General features: G+C 41.5%; 1 protein-coding gene across 8 annotated transcripts in view; it reads right to left on the bottom strand.

Moving 5' to 3' along the window:
- Positions 1–16,861, bottom strand: part of LOC144672768 (signal transducer and activator of transcription 5B-like) — a 186,138-nt gene that overhangs the window by 23,320 nt on the left and 145,957 nt on the right. For all 8 annotated transcript variants that reach the window (XM_078534746.1, XM_078534748.1, XM_078534742.1 and 5 more), the window contains exons 7-10: positions 12,785–12,933; positions 8,888–9,025; positions 7,783–7,962; positions 6,920–7,007 (exon numbers count right to left, since the gene is read on the bottom strand). In XM_078534746.1, coding sequence (XP_078390872.1) covers positions 6,920–7,007; positions 7,783–7,962; positions 8,888–9,025; positions 12,785–12,933 — 555 coding nt within the window. The remainder of the gene's footprint in view (positions 1–6,919; positions 7,008–7,782; positions 7,963–8,887; positions 9,026–12,784; positions 12,934–16,861) is intronic.

Here is a 16,861-nt window from a genome sequence, read left to right as displayed (position 1 = left end):
ATGAACAGCATTTTAAGCATAGCCACATTATTATTAAGATAGCTAGATGAAGGACCAAGGGCCAAAGTACAGGACACAATTGAGATGGGAGAGAGTAAAAATTAAAGCAAGTCAGGGAGTAGGGAATAGAGACTGTCAAGCTTGGATTTTAAAGCTTCTAGATTATTGGAGGAAGGGCAGAGTTCCATAGTTTCAGGTTCTGGAAAAGAATGAGGAGGCAACAATATGATTATTGTTGATTTTAGGATGCAACAATGAGAGTGTGTAAGATGCATATCTGGAACTTAGAAAACATAAAACAAGAAAGCTCAGAGCAACTGGACTATTGTAGTATTGATAAGAGAGAGAGAGAGAGAGAAAAACAGGAATTTTTTTTTTTTATTCATTCATAGGATGTGGGTATCTCTGGCTGAGCCAGCATTTATTGCCCATCCCTAGTTGCCCTTGAGAAGGTGGTGGTGAGCTGCCTTCTTGAACCACAGCAGTCCATGTGGTGTAGGTACACCCACCGTGCTGTTAGGAAGGGAGTTCCAGAATTTTGGAACGGCGATACACTTTCAAGTCAGGATGGTGAGTGACTTGGAGGGGAACTTCCAGGTGGTGGTGTTCCCATCTATCTGCTGCCCCTTGTCCTTCTAGATGGTAGTGGTCATGGGTTTGGAAGGTGCTGTCGAAGGAGCCCTGGTGAATTCCTGCAATGCATCTTGTAGATGGTACACACAGCTGCTACTGTGTGACGGTGGTGGAGAGAGTGAATGTTTGTGGATGTGGTGCCAATCAAGCGGGGCTGCTTTGTCCTGGGTGGTGTCAAGCTTCTTGAGTGTTGTTGGAGCTGCACTCATCCAGGCAAGGGGAGAGTATTCCATCACACTCCTGACTTGTGCCTTGTAGATGGTGGACAGGCTTTGGGGAGTCAGGTGGTGAGTTACTCGTTGCACAATTCCTACCCTCTGCCCTGCTATTGTAGCCACAGTATCTATATGGTTAATCCAGTTCAGATTCTGGTCGTTGGTAAACTCCAGGGTGTTGATAGTGGGGGATTTAGTGACGGTAATGCCATTAAACATCAAAGGGCAATGGTTGGATTCACTCTTGTTGGAGATGGTCATTGCCTGGCACTTGTGTGGCGTGAATGTTACTTGCCACTTGTCAGCCCAAGCCTGGATATTGTCCAGGTCTTGCTGCATTTGGACATGGGCTGCTTCAGTAACCGAGGAATTGCAAATGCTGCTGAACATTGTACAATCTTCAACGAACATCCCCACTTCTGATCATATAATGGAAGGAAGGTCATTGATGCAGCAGCTAAAGATGGTTGGGCAGAGGACACTAGCCTGAGGAACTCCTGCAGTGATGTCCTGGAGCTGAGATGACTGACCTCCAACAACCACAACCACCTTCCTTTGTGCTAGGTATGACTCCAACCAGCAGAGTGCTTTACCCCTGATTCCCATTGACTCCAGTTTTGCTAGGGCTCCTTGATGCCACACTCGGTCAAATGCAGCCTCAATGTCAAGGGCAGTCACTCTCACCTCACCTCAGGAGTTCAGCTCTTTTGTCCATGTTTGAACCAAGGCTGTAATGAGGTCAGGAGCTGAGTGGCCCTGGTGGAACCCAAACTGGGTGTCAGTGAGCAGGCTATTGCTAAGCAAGTGCCACTTGATAGCACTGTTGATGACCCCTTCCATGACTTTACTATGATCGAGAGTAGACTGATGAGGTTGTAATTGGTCGTTGGATTTGTCCTGCTTTTTGTGTAGAGGACATACCTAGGCAATTTTCCACATAGCTGGGTAGATGCCAGTGTTGTAGCTGTACTGGAACAGCTTGGCTAGGGATGCAGTAAGTTCTGGAGTCTTCAGTACTATTGCCGGAATATTGTCAGGGCCCATAGCCTTTGCACTATACAGTGCCTTCAGCCGTTTCTTGATATCACGTGGAGTGAATTGAATTGGCTGAAGACTGGCATTTGTGATGCTGGGGACCCCCGGAGGAGGCTGAGATGGATCAACCACTCAGCACTTCTGGCTGAAGATTGTAGCCAATGCTTCAGCCTTATCTTTTGCATTGATGTGCTGGGCTCCTCCATCATTGAGGATGGGGATATTTGTGGAGTCTCCTCCAGTGAGTTGTTTAATTATCCACCACCATTCATGACTGGATGTGGCAGGACTGCAGAGCTTAGATCTGATCCGTTGGTTGTGGGATCGCTTAGCTCTATCACTTGCTGCTTATGCTGTTTGGCATGCAATTAGTCCTGTGTTATAGCTTCATCAGGTTGACACCTCATTTTTAGGTATGCCTGGTGCTGCTCCTGACATGCCTTCCTGCACTCTTCATTGAACCAGGGTTGACCCCCTGATTTGATGGTAATGGTAGAGGGGGGGTGGGGGGAGGGAGAATATGCCAGGCCATGAAGTTACAGATTGTATTAGAGTACAATTCTGCTGCTGCTGATGGCCCTCATAGATGCCCAGTCTGGAGTTGCTACATCTGTTCGAAGTCTATTTAGCCATCTATTAAATCTATCCCATTTAGCACGGTGGTAGTGCCACACAACACGATGGAGGGTATCCTCAATGTGAAAGTGGGACGTCGTCTCCACAACGACTGTGCGGTGGTCACTCCTACCGATACTGTCATGGACAGATGCATCCGCGGCAGGCAGGTTGCTGAGGATGAGGTCAAGTATGTTTTTCCCTCTTGTTGGTTCCCTCACCACCTGCCAGAGACCCAGTATAGCACCTATGTCCTTTAGGACTCGGCCAGCTCAGTCAGTAGCAGTGCTACCGAGCCACTCTTGGTGATGGACATCGAAGTCCCCTACCCAGAGTACATTCTATGCCCTTGCCACCCTCAGTGCTTCCTCCAAGTGGTGTTCAACATGGAGGTGTACTGATTCAACAGCTGAGGGGGTGCGGTACATGGTAATCAGCAGGCAGTTTCCCCGCCTATGTTTGACCTGATGCCATGAGAGTTCATGGGGTCTGGAGTCGATGTTGAGGTCTCCCAGGGCAACTCCCTCCTGACTGTATACCACTGTGCTGCCACCTCTGTCGGGTCTGTCCTGCCGGTGGGACAGGGCATACCCAGGGACGGTGATGTCTGGGACATTATCTGTAAGATATGATTCTGTGAGGATGACTATGTCAGGCTGTTGCTTGACTAGTCTGTGAGACAGCTCTCCCAATTTTGGCACTAGCCCCCAGATGTTAGTAAGGAGGACTTTGCAGGGTTGACAGGACTGAGATTGCCGTTGTCATTTCCAGTGCCATGGTTGAGAGAAAAAGAGAGAAAAAGAGAGAAAAAAAGGGAGAAAAAAAAGGTCAGTTAGTTAGTTTCCTACATTGCAAAAGTATTTCATTTTGTTGCAAATAGCCTCATAATTCTACGTTATAGAAAATAAAACTTTAATCCCTAAAACTACAAGTTAACTGTAGAAAATGGGGGCATCTGATTGAGAAACTGATAAAAACAGCTCTGATGTAAGTGCAACTCAAACAAGCCTGGGGTTATTATACTCGGAAGGTAACCCGAAGTTAGAGTTGATTGGGGAAAAAACGTGAACAATGAAAAACCCATCTCCAAGCTTGTAATGGAGCCAGGGAGTCTGGATAGAGGCAATTTCATCCATCAGATATATAAATTGGGTTGCAGGATCAAAGAGTTGCATTGAAGGTAAAATAACTAATTTGCATTTCTGTTTGAATCATCATAAAGCATGTCAGCATGCCACATTGCCAATGAGATAGTGACTCAGGATGAAGCCTTGGCTAGAAGGTTTTTTTTGTTTAATTTACCTGCATGTGTTTGCTGACAGGAGCAGGCAGTTCAGTTTGGGTTTTGAGGGGGAAAAGCAACTGTAAGACTTGCTCTAGCTTACAGCTAGTGGGAGAAATCTACAACGGTCTTCACAGAGCCTTGTCAAAGCAGTCAACTTGAATCATTAGCTTGGAAAGAGCTGTACAAAAGCTGTGGGAGCTGGGAAAAAGCAATCTATGTAGTCCAAAGTTAGGACAAGGAGCTGAAGAGTCCACAGCTGCGAGGTCTTTACAGAAAATTGGAGGATCACGGATCACTTAGCCAAAAGCGAATGAAAGGATGAAATTTGTACTTTGAGGAATAGCTGGAATACTAAGGAGAATTAAAGTAAAGTCTGGAGGGCTGTGGCATACCTTTGGGTTGATCCCAGGAAAAGTCAATGAACCTTCTAGGCTAAGGCAACTCTTTTGGGGAAGAGGGGGAAAGAGGGTGGTGGAAGTAAGGAAGAAACTAATTCATAACACTATAGTTTATAACTACTTATGCTAAGTAAATAGCGCTTACTTTGTTTAATTCTTTTTAAAAGAAAAAATGTGAAATCTTGTGGCGTGATTCTGTTAGTTAATTGCTGGGTGCTCAGATTTCTTTAAATGTGAACAGTCCCTAACAAGATTGTAACAATTGTTCATAAAGAGCTTTGGGCTATCCAGAGGTTGTGAAAAACACTATGAATACAAGTGTTTTTTTTTTAAAAAGAGGGTACAGTTGGGAAAGAGATTACTTTCTCTCGAGTCCTAGCTAGGCATGAGAGGGGTCTTCGAACTTTCCCAGATGTAGCAGTATTAAGTCTTTGATGGACGTTAGCTTTAAAGAGACTTTGTTACGGCACAAGGAAATGTTTGGCACAAAAGTGGATACTGGAGGGTTTTCTTTAGAAAGATATAGATGTGGCGATGGAGATGATGTGGGAACTCCACTTGAAGTCAATGAAGCTAGGAAGTTATAGGTGAAGTACTAGAGGCAGAGTCAATAAAGGTCAGAGATGCTAGTTTGTTAGACTTGTTAGAGGCATGAATTGTAAGAAACAAAATGTTCATTGCTATTGAAGTGTATGGAGGAGATCTAGTTGCAGAGATTGAGTCAATGCACTTGCACTGGAGGTTATAATAATACTTGCAAACTTTACAAAATTATGTTTGGTGCTCAACATCAGTAGCAGTCTGTTTAGCTGCCATAAATGTCAACTTCAGCAGAGATGAAATTCCAGTTGATAAATAAGTTGTAAAGTTAGAGAGTTATCAAGACTAGGAGAATGATAGAGACAAGGGTTGAATTTAGGGAGGTGAAAGATTTTTTATAATTCATTTTTGTGGACATTGCTGAGAAGGCTGGTATTTATTGTCCATCCTTAATTAGCCTGAGGTGGTGGTGGAGGTGGTGGTGGTGGTGGGCTTCTTCTTGAAGAACTGAATGGCTTGCTAAACCCACTTCAGAGGGTAGTTAAGAGTCAACCATGTTGGCGGGGGACTGAGGTTACATATAGGCCAGACCAAATAAGGGCGGAAGATTTTCTTCCCTAAAGGATATTAGTGAGCCAGTTGGTTTTTCCCACAATTCAACAGTTTCATGGTCACTTTTACTGATACTAGTTTTTTACTTAACCTTCCAATCCTCCTTAGATACAGGTATAGTACCAGAGGATTGAAGAATTGCAAATATTACAAAAAAGGATGTAAAGATAAGCCCAGCAACTATAGGCCACTCATCTTAACCTCAGTGGAGGGAAGGTTTTTAGAAACAATAATCTGGGACAAATTTAATAGTCACTTCAACAAGGGTGGATGAATTAAGGAAAGCCAGCATGGATTTGTTAAAGGCAAACTGTGTTTTAACTAACTTAATTGAGTTTTTTGAGGAGGCAATGGAGAGGGCTGATGAGGGTAATACGGTTGACGTGGTGTACATGGACTCCCAAAGGATGTTTGAGAAAGTGCCACATAGTAGCTTTACCAGCAAAATTGAAGCCCATTGAATAAAATATAAAGTGGAAGCATGGATGTAAAGTTGGCTGAGTGACAGGAAACAGTAGTGGTGAACAGTTATTTTTCAGACTGGAGGAAAGTAAACAGTGGAGTTCCCCAGGAATCAGTACTAGGACCGCTGCTCTTCTTGATATATGGGTGCTCAGGGCACAATTTCAAAATTTGAAGATGACACAAAAATTGGAAATATGTGAACTGAAAGGAGGATAGTGATAGGCTTCAAGAGGATATAGGCTGGTGGAATGGGCAGACACAAAGAAAATGAAATTTAATGCAGAGAAATCTAAAGTCATATATTTTGGTAGAAAAAAAACAAGGGGAGGCAATATAAAACAAAGAGTGCAATTTTAAATGGGTGCAGGGACAGAGAGGCCCAGGGATGTGCACAAATGAAAGTGGCAGGGCAAGATGAGATTAAAAGATGAGGTTAAAAAGGCATATGGGATTCTGGGCTTTATAAACAGGCAGAGTACAAAAGCAAAGAAGCTATGATGAACCTTTATAAAACACTGGTTCAGCCTCAACTGGAGAAGTGTGTCCAATTCAGGGCAGTGCACTCTAGGAAGGATGTGACGACTTGAGAGGGTACGGAAAAGATTTACGAGAATGCAGTCCCTCATCCCTAGAACCAGTTACATGGACAGATTGGAGAAGTTGGGGTTGTTTTCTTTAGAGAAGAGAAAGTTGAGGGGAGATTTGATAGAGGTGTTCAAAATCATGAGAAGTCTAGACAGAGTAGATACGAAGAAACCATTCCCATTGGTGGAAGGGTTGAGAACCAGAGGGCACTAATGAAGAGAAATAACTTGCAAGGATACAGGGGGTGTGGGACTAGCTGAGCTGCTCTCGGTAAGGGTCGTCAAAGACATGACGGGCCAAATTGCCTCCTTCTGTGCTGTATTCTCTGATTCTATATTTTAAGAATTTATTCTCTGGATTATGAGCCCAGGCCCCTGGATTACTAGTCCAATAACATAACCACTACAGTAGAGATGAATTATTCTTCTGCGGCTAAAATTAAGAGGGCCAAGGTAAACATCAAAGACATCCAAATGAACATAAGCACATGAAACGCCTCTGGCACGGTGATATTTGCCTTTTGTTTTAACACCTACCATATTCCTGAAGCTGGCACTGGTGGTTTTTGTAGCATTGCTAAACTCCAATAAGCTGGTATTGTTCATGATCTCTCCTGTATTTTCACTAGAACAAAGGATATGATAGCTTCACATTTTTGAAGTATATAAATAGCTAACATACACAAATTAAATCCAACTTTTCATAATGGACAAAGAAATTCCATGACCACACCAAGACTTTAATATACCCTAAATCACAGAAGGACTATGGAATAATAAACTTCTAAATCAATAAACCAACAACAATGCTTCCTTAGTCTACCAGGTCAGTCATGGGCCTATCGATTAAGTGCTGTGCTACCATTTAATGTTAAATATTCTGCCAGCATTCACTACATGTGCTCACACTTGAATAATATTAATTTACCCTTGCATGAGGCAGTGAAGAGCTTGCTGGCACCTGTGGAATTGTATCCCAGTGTGAATTGCCATCTTCAGAAGAGGGGAAAAGCAAGGAAAAAAATCTATTTTGAATTTCACCCACTTTTTTTTTACATTTATTAAGTGCATAACCTTAAACCTGATGTAAATAATTTTGGAAACTTAAATTGTGAACATATCCTAAAATTTTGTTAAAACCCTTATTAAATACAGCATGTTGGCATCTTTGCTATTATAAAATAAGAGTAAAACTCCAGTTAGCTCAGGTTTTATTTTCAGGCTTGGTGCTCAGAAGCATCAGACCTTAATACATTACACAGAAAACAGCATAACCTTCGTATATTATGTAGGGAATAGGAGGCCCTATATGTATTAAGCAATGAACAGACCTGATGTATACAGATACATATAGTATATATATATATATACATACATAGGGGGGTTGAACTTTTTCTTACCTGTGTATGTTCCCATGCTGTCTCATAACTCTGGCCTGTTGCTCTGTAATGATTATGGCTTTCACAATAGGAGGCTTTGTTGGGGCATTTAACTTCACCCCAAGCAAAAAGCGAACAGTCGAAGAAAACTTACTTTGAGTCTTTAGTACCTGTGGAGGTTGCTTTTCCACGAGGAATGCGCTGCAAAATAATGGAAACAGGTCAAAAAACCACTTAGTATTGGCTATGATGGGTTCAACTATCCATTCTTCTTTGCCTCTGTCAATCTCCCTGCCCCATGGACCACTTGTGACTCTAGGAGATACATGACAGCAGCCTGGAAGCAGGGTTGACTCTCTCTCCTCTTCACAGAGGAGCCACTAGCCTCTGCTTAGTGCCTCTCCACAGTAATGAAGCCAAGACCAGGAACAGAGCAGAGAGCAGGGGGTAAGTGAAGGTGCACCACCTCCACCTTCATTGCATACTGTTGCCTCAGTATTCTACCGGGGGGGAAAGAGAGAGATTAATAGCAACCTTTACTAACATTAGAATGATCTGGCTGTATAGGCTTGCATTTTATTACTCTCACCCCAATGAATATCTCATACGCATCAGTAACAAACACACTAATGCACAAACAGGCTGAGAGGCAGAGCTGTTTAGCAGTGACAGCTCTCAGGCCTCACTATTCCCTCATCACATTGAGTCTTGTTGAAATGGACATTCAAACCCCTGATATAAAATTTTGCAGCACTCCTCCATTCACACATCCCATTCTCAATGGAGGTAAAACACTGCATTCCAAATGATTGTTTTGCACGAGGTGAGATGGTTGTTGCTTTACATGTATTTCAGATTGTGTTTGGAATGATGTAGGACGGTTAATTCACAGAAAAGTCAAACTATCACTTTAGATTGCACTACCTCTGATTTAAGACCCTATTCCACATGAAGGGTTTGCTTTATGCTAGGACACACATCAAATGCAGAAAATTATATCGTTTGCATTTGCAGCTCTAAATGAACATAAGAACAATGTAAGAAATAAGAGCAGGAGTAGACCAGTCAGCTCCTCTAGCCTGCTCCATCATTTAGTGGTACAGCAATGTGGTAATAAAGGAGTTACCTTCTGACCAAGTTATTGAGTAAGGAGGAGAGTTTCTCAGGCACTCCCGATATCTGCTCACTAGCAATGTCTTCCCGTGTGCTAATTAGCCCGAGCTCTTGCTGAATCTGACAGTTCATTTCTGCAAGTTTATCACACCTGGAATAAGAGCAGACTTTGTCATAAATATCTAAGCCAAGATAATGGATCAACAGAACACAGAATTCTATCAACTAAAGTGCTGGAATGCTAAGGCAAGATGACCAAAGTCATCATTCCAAATAAAACCTAACATTTCAGTTTTCCTTGGAGGATACTCTTCTTCAGTCCTACCTGGGTTAACTCTAGTGAATTAATACCCTGTCACACGATTGCAGCGCAAGCTTTTCATCAAGCACCTTAAAAGAAAATTACTCTTCAATGGCAGCTAGCATGATTGAAGTGCTAACTACCTTAAAACAGGGACAAAATAATTCAAATGTTTCACCCAACAGCCAAAAGAGCTAAATCACTCTCAATAGGAGTGATGTCATTAATTTAGAGTCCTCCAGCAATCGGTCATATCACAGCAATTCCTCCAACACAAATGTTCCAATGCCGAGCACCAATTGTATAATTCGTAATCTGGCTTGCAGGGGGATGCTCAACCCTCTTCAAACAAAAAAAAAAGATATATAGACAGGTAATATCCTGCAGTTCGTACCTATTCCGTGCTCAGGTAACTGATCTGTCAGGGCAATAATCAGGGCACTCCAATTGACTTTAGGCGTCCCTAGGCTATATAGCTAGCTAGATAGCTAGCTATATAGATAGCTAGCTATATAGATAATTAAAAAAAATTGGCTTGGATTTCCATTCCTATTGTCAACAGATGACCCGTGCTGGAAAATGCATGCGTGTAACTGTCAGCAAGGATGATATGGTGCATGGTTCGAATGCTTCTCAAGCAAATAATCTGATACCCACTAGGTTTCATGGGTGAAGAATGGTGACTTGGACAAGGCACTGGGATGCTGCCAATGTCTACAGAACTATCCTGCAATTCAGGAGTCACGACATTAACATTCGGCGGAGGGAACGGAATTGAAAAAGATCAGATCGTGTTAATTGTAAATCTTGTAAGTGTTTATTTATGAAACAAGCACCGAATATGTTGGCTCTTTAGCAAAAGCTACTAAACCTAATTTCAAATTATCCAAATTAGGTACGTTTTTGAATCACTAAAATTGCACTTTACAAAAGAGTCTTTTATTCATGACAGAGAGGATTCAGGGGTAGGCTTTGTAATAAACAGCTGTTTGCAACCCTATCATGTGTCAAGAAAGAGCCACCATGGCTGAAACCAATACATTGATTCTTAAAAATAATCTGCTCTTTGTTTTCAAAAACTGGAAACTTATCAAGGTATACTCAGGTTTGTTTTTTGATTAGATTTATGTGAATGTCAAGGCAAGCTTAGAAGTCTATTTAAAATATATCTGTATGAAGCTCATACATTTTCATTCAGATTCTGCTCCACTACATAAAAGTGGCACATCAATTGATAATCTTTTCAAAAACAATGACCAAATGGTTGGAAACACTGATCCTCCATAAATGGAAAATTATATAAGTCCAGAACTATTTGTTTTGGTTCGTGATCTGTTGCAGTTAATTGTAGGAACGGTGAAGTAAATTGAAATGCTGCCCGCTTAGAGAGAGGAGCACTCTCTCTTTCTACAGCTCAGCAAGGAATTCCAGTGGCAGACACAGGCATTTGAATACTAAAGCATCTGACTACTGAAATAATTCTGTGCCACCAGCTCCTGTATTAGCCTTTATATATACACCACGTCGACAAACTTAAGTGCTTGCAAATTCACAAACACAATAATAAAGGTTGTATGCCGATAGACAGCACTGAAATGAACTCCCAATACATCAAAGTACGAGAGACCCAGCAAATAAAGACTTTGATACTATTAGAACCATATCTACAAGAATGTTATTTTATTTTAAAATTTGGAGGGATATTGCATTACTTGGACACTTGGGAGCGGCCCTGGGTTTTTAAAAAAAGAGATAAGTTCATCTTGGACTGGAGCAAGCATACCTTTTCCAAGAAATCACATGACATCAGCTAACTGGCCAGCATGGCAATTGTGGAGGAGAGCTATTTGTTTATTTGAATTGCAATCACTTTAATCGATAGAAAAAAACTGTTTTAAAGGCAAAGGCCTTAGTGATTTACTGGAAATCACCTGATAAAGACAAGCTTTATGCTTTGAGCTTATTGTTTTAAACTCAGTTGGGAATGAACTGAGAAGGGGAAAAGTTGCCCAGCTCGCACTCTCTTTGCCTTGCTTGAAATCCAGTGTGGTCATCAGTATCCAGCTAGGAATCTTCATCTCAGGGGAACACGTCTGTATTTGGAAACCAGAGAGGCCGAGATGAGGAGGATCGATCCGGCTCTATTTTTCGCTGTGCTGAAGCTCCGTTAATGAGAACCTCCAGACATCTCTGGGACTCGCAACCCGTCCTCACATGAGGGAGCACCAGATCGACAGCATCAAAACCCTGCAAACTTTTTTTTTTCTTCAAACACCCATCTCTGCAGAGACCCTACTGTGTGTGCATGATAGATAGTTACACTTTCAGATTACAAATTGTGCTAACCAGTTCTTGCAACTTATTTAAACAAAAAATTTGTATTATAATAAATCAATCATTCTAAGTTTATTGAAATAAGCCTGGTTAAAGCCTCTTTTATTCTGGGTCTAATAGTAGCGAGGGTAAATAATTGGCCATTTTGGTTAAGTGAATTCAACATTTACAGTAATGGTGCGACCTGTGGAGTAGTGGGGTGAGAGAAACTGCGCACTCCTCCCATCCCAGTCATAACAATATGTGGAGATTTCTGCTGCTGGTTCAGTCCTACTCATTTCAACTCTTGCACCGGTATCTCACTCTCAGGTTGCCTACATTTGATAGAAATACAGTAATTGTAGTCCTATACCTGGCCAGGTATCAATGTTGTGACTTTAGTGCTGATTTCTCACTCTCCCCTCTTTGACTCTTAGTTAGCATGTGCAACAGTCAATGAGACACCAGGAGTTGGAACAGTCTGCGTTGTGCCACAATGTCTGTTTTCAGTCTTGCTACCCCAGTGTCACCCTATAGTACAGCAATTGTACCGATTGCTCTAACTCCTGATCTCAAGCTGGTTAGAATTTCCATGGGCAAAGGGGAGAGCAGGAAACTTGCAAATTCTATGACGACCACAAGTCAAAGGGACAAGATCAGCAAAGCACTGTTGGAGTCAGAATAGGAGGTTACCACAATGATGTTGGACCAAGTTTAGAAATACAGGTCCTATACTGTACCTGAAGCACAGGTGGGGAGCCTGAAAGAAATTGGCAACCGGTGCTAAAGAATTCAGAAGAATGGGACTGGGCCACATTTACTTTAATTTATTGAAGTAATACTCAATGAAATTTAATGCTAGTGACCAGGACCACACAAAAAGGTACTCAATACATAAATACTCCACTGTATATATGAGCAGGGCTGAGATCGTTTCTTGGTGGGTGGCACCTTGTGTTTCCCCTGCAGTCAAAACGCAAATTTGAAATAACATCTATAGATAGCTTATTTTCAATAAGATACAAAATGATCAACTACAGGCCCATCATTCAACAGAAAGTAATTTGGCAATATATGCTTCAAATTTCTCAAGCTATTTGTAATCCTGCAACACCGACATCATGAAAGAGACTAACATTCCATCATTCAGCCAAAATTTCTACCATTAATTATGAACAAGTGGGTATTTCCAATGGCCAACTGTAATTCAGTGCATCTTAATTTGACATTTTGCGCCTACGTGCCAATTTATTTGTAAAATACTGCGCACCAAATGGACTGAATCTGGTTCCTCACCATTCCTGAAGTGACCCCAGGTTGTCCTCAAAGTAGGCACCATTTCCTGACAGCTGTAGTCGTCGTTTCCAGTCCTGAATCATATTCAGCACAAGGCCCTGGACCTGTTCCAGAGATCTCACCGCTTCCAAGATGCTGTAATTTCTCTTCTGTTAAAAAGCCATTCAAAAAACCCAAAAGATTCATTGTTAGCCTTAAGGCACGTTTACCCTATTAAGGGGGTCCCAGGGAGCAACACTCAAACTTCTGTCCGCCCAATGTATTTTGTGCTTGTTCTCCCCGTAGGCCTGTTGGAGACAGAGACCAGTTTATCTCTTTGTGCACAGACATCATGCATTGCTGCAGATCACACTGGCCTCTATTTAATGTTTAGTGCCAGGCAAAATGTAAAGGTAAGAGGGAGCCACCGTTCAACATGTCTAGCTTTGACGACATATGGCTGGGTAGAGGGGTTTTTGTGTGTGAGATTTACACAATAGACCGCGTAAAATTCTTGGTGAATTGCAAAGCAAAGCCAAAATAATAAAACAGAATAAATCATGAGGTATATGGTAATTGGGAGGCATGCATTCAGTGGTGCTACAAATTAGTTTGAGGCTTCCTCCCTCCCCCCATCCCCATTCAATTTGTGTAGTTTCCTTTATACAACAAGCCTAAATTAATAAAAGATTTGTGCCCAATTTAGTTCACTGTCTCAGCCACCTGTGACAATTTAGTTCATTAACTTTTTTGTAAAGTTTCTGTACAATTTCTTTGAAAGAACTTCAGCATCATAGTAAGAGTTTCTATGTTCTGGAATACAGCACCACTAACTCAAACGTAAGCACTAATTAGTGGTCTGCAATCATTTTAATTTAGTGTTTCTTTAATAGCGTGTACCATCTTTTCCCTTCTTTCCTGCTCCCCAATCATTAACTTTTTCCAGCTTAATATTGGCATGACAAAAGTCATTATGATCTACACAATTTCCCCCTTTTCCAACCACTTACCTATTATTTTGCAATCTGTGTCCCATCTGATGCACAGCTAAACTGAAAATTCATTATCTAATTCTTCACTAAAACCAGTATTCTCCAGCTCTAATATGCCTTATCTCCATCCACACTTCCACCCCACTATAACTGAAATATTCATTCAGGCTATCGCCTCCAAGCTCAATTTCTCGAGCCCCTCCTTACCAGTATCCAAGGTTCTTTATCCCAATAGACAGACACTAACTCATCCAAACATCTGACACTGCATCTTACCTTGGGCTAAGGTCTGATTCATCCATCACCCTTGCCTCAATGATATCCTTACACACAAGAAATTGATATCAGAATCCTCATCCTTTTTTAAAGATCCCTCCACAGCTTTGGCCCTTCCTACCTATACAACCTCCTCCAGCATGTTCCAGTTCACACTCTATGTTCTTCTAATTCTAGCCTACTGTGTTCCCCCCCAATTCCACCATTCATGGCAGAATCTTCAGCTATTACAGTCCTACAGCCTGTTATTGTTTTCCTGAACTGCCCCACCTTACTACATTTCTCCATCTACAAAAGCCTCAAAACCTCTCTGTGCCTTCAGTACCTTCTCCTGAATGCAGCTCGGTGTCTGTTGTCGTAACCACCACCCCCCTCCCATTTTGTGAAGTGCCTTGGGACGTTTCACTATATAAGGCGCCATATAAGTGCAAGGTTTTGGCTGCAATTGCCAATTCAGTACATTATTACTGTATCACTGTGACACTGGATACTTGAGTAATTTTTAAAAAAATGTTCATGGCAGGTTCAGCTTAATCAGCAAAAGTTTTTGGATGTTTGCCTAATGCCAAGGCAGATATAGAACATGTTTATACTACTGTGACAACTGAAAGTCTTCAATGAAGCTTCGACCATATAACTAACCCAGATGTCCAATTTTTAAAAATATCACATCACATCAAAAGGATCCTCACTTTAAATAAATTCAAGTGTTGTATAATCAAATGAACTTAATCCAGTTGAAAGTAGATGTATATCAGACGATTTGCATTCTTTAAACCGCTATTACCGACACTAAGCCAATTCCCCCTGTGCATATTATTTTCATTTTTTCAAAGACACCATAATGTGTCAGTTTAAAATTGTTTCTCAACTTACACTTGTTAACTGAAGTAATATAAAGAATCTAAATAAATTTTTGCCAATTCAGTCCATTTGCACAGTTGCCACGATGCAAAAGTATAACACAAAGGAGGAAATGTTTGGAACCATTCAATACATTCAGAATGGAAAGTGCCTAATCCAATGGCAACTTGCAAAATCCACAAAAACCTGGGTCTAATTAGGCAAAACTATAGAGTTGTTTCCTTCATGCTGGAAATGCTAATGAGAGCGGGAGAAAAGTATGTCTGTAATTGAGGGCACTCTGGGCAAATGTCTTTTTAAATTAGGTGGGGAAAAAAAAATTCACACTGATACAGTAAAACCTGGGGCTGATCCACATTGTTAGGGAAGATTAAAAGGAAACTTTGCCCTGGATATAATCAGAGTGCGTTTCATGCTGATACTGGATGTGAAATATTTAAATATGTTACACTGCTAAGCACTACGATCCCTCACCTCAGAGGGCAAAACAGTTGTCTCTTCCTTGTATAACATAAGAATTGATGTTAGTGCCCCAAGACTAGGAAAAAAAGGGAAAAGAAAATCAGCCAGCGTTCTGGATCTGCTAACAATGTGGTGACCCATGTTGGAAAGTGCAGGTGTTAGGCCATAATTAGACTCAGCTATAATGAAACATAGTCAAGTAGCTTATCTAGGCTGAAACCCAAAGAATGGGCGCTTGGGTGAGGAACTGGAGGGCAGAGGTTGTCAGTGGTGCTGTTTCCCAGTAAAGTGTCAGTACTTTAAGATGTGGAGAAAATAAAAATAAAAACATTTAAAAAATGAAAATGCTGGGGGGTGGGGACAGTGCAAAGGATTAAAATATGAGTTCATTCTTGGACAGTGTGTTACAAAGGAGATTTTCCCTGTTTGGAGGGTGGACAGAAGAGATAAAAGAATATCTTCCATGAGCAATTGCTACACAATGAAGGATTGTGCTTTTTAAAAATGTAAGTATCTGATCAAAATAAAAAAGACTGAGCAGGTAGGTGTGCAGCTACCTGTACGCTGCTACTGTCTTTATGCACTCACAATGCAGCTAAGGAGTGGGCTAATCCAAAGACATTCCATATGTTAAATCAAGCTATCCAAAACCAAATCAGCAGCAGCTAGATGATTATAGCCAGTTTCCCAAATGCAAAACTTCCTTTGTATATATGAAAATTTATAATGCATTAATGCTGCAGTCTTTCATTTGCGCTTGGCACGAATTTACAGCCACAGTGAACTAGCCATCAGGTATTCTTGTAAAATGCAGTGCAGTATGCCGAATGGTAACTGGTATGGAGGAAAAGGCACCCACCACCATACCTTGCACTTGAAACTTTTCCCTGCAGTCATCTGACAGAATTGCTGCAAGCGTAAACTTCCCCGGCAATATGCTTGCCGTGCAGTCACAAATTCAGCAAGTAGCACTCAAAATCATTTCTTCCATTCAACAAGCAACTTTTCTTCCTAAACTGAAGGTGTAAACCTCTTCATTAAAGCTTCTCAATTTATTGGCAGGAACATAAAAAGGAGAGATCACTTCCAACTGTCCTCTGATGCCATGCATTAGTCCAAGTCAAAACAAAGCACCAGCTGCCAATGCTACTCTAAAAACGGAAGTGTACTAGGTCAGCCTGAAGCAATTAGCCTAGTGACACAGGGCAAAGAACTTTTCACTAGCTCAGGCTCAGAAGTGCCTTTGACTGTTTAACAACAGCAGAAATAGAAGCTGGCACACAGTAAAAGAAAATATGTGCAATTGTATTGCGCCTTATGTCTCTCAGAAACGTCTCAAGGTTCTTCACATACAATGTTTTGCTTTGAAGTGCGGTGACTATTATGTAGGCAAATGCAGCAGCCATTTTGCGCGCAGGAAGATTCCTCGAGCAGCAATAAGATGAATGACCAGTTAATTTCTTTTTTGTTGATGCTGCTTGCAGGAGGAATGTTGACCCAGGTT

Source organism: Cetorhinus maximus, chromosome X, assembly GCF_964194155.1.
Source record: "Cetorhinus maximus chromosome X, sCetMax3.hap1.1, whole genome shotgun sequence".
Taxonomy (NCBI): Eukaryota; Metazoa; Chordata; class Chondrichthyes; order Lamniformes; family Cetorhinidae; genus Cetorhinus; species Cetorhinus maximus.
This window is presented reverse-complemented; position numbering and strand designations above follow the sequence as displayed.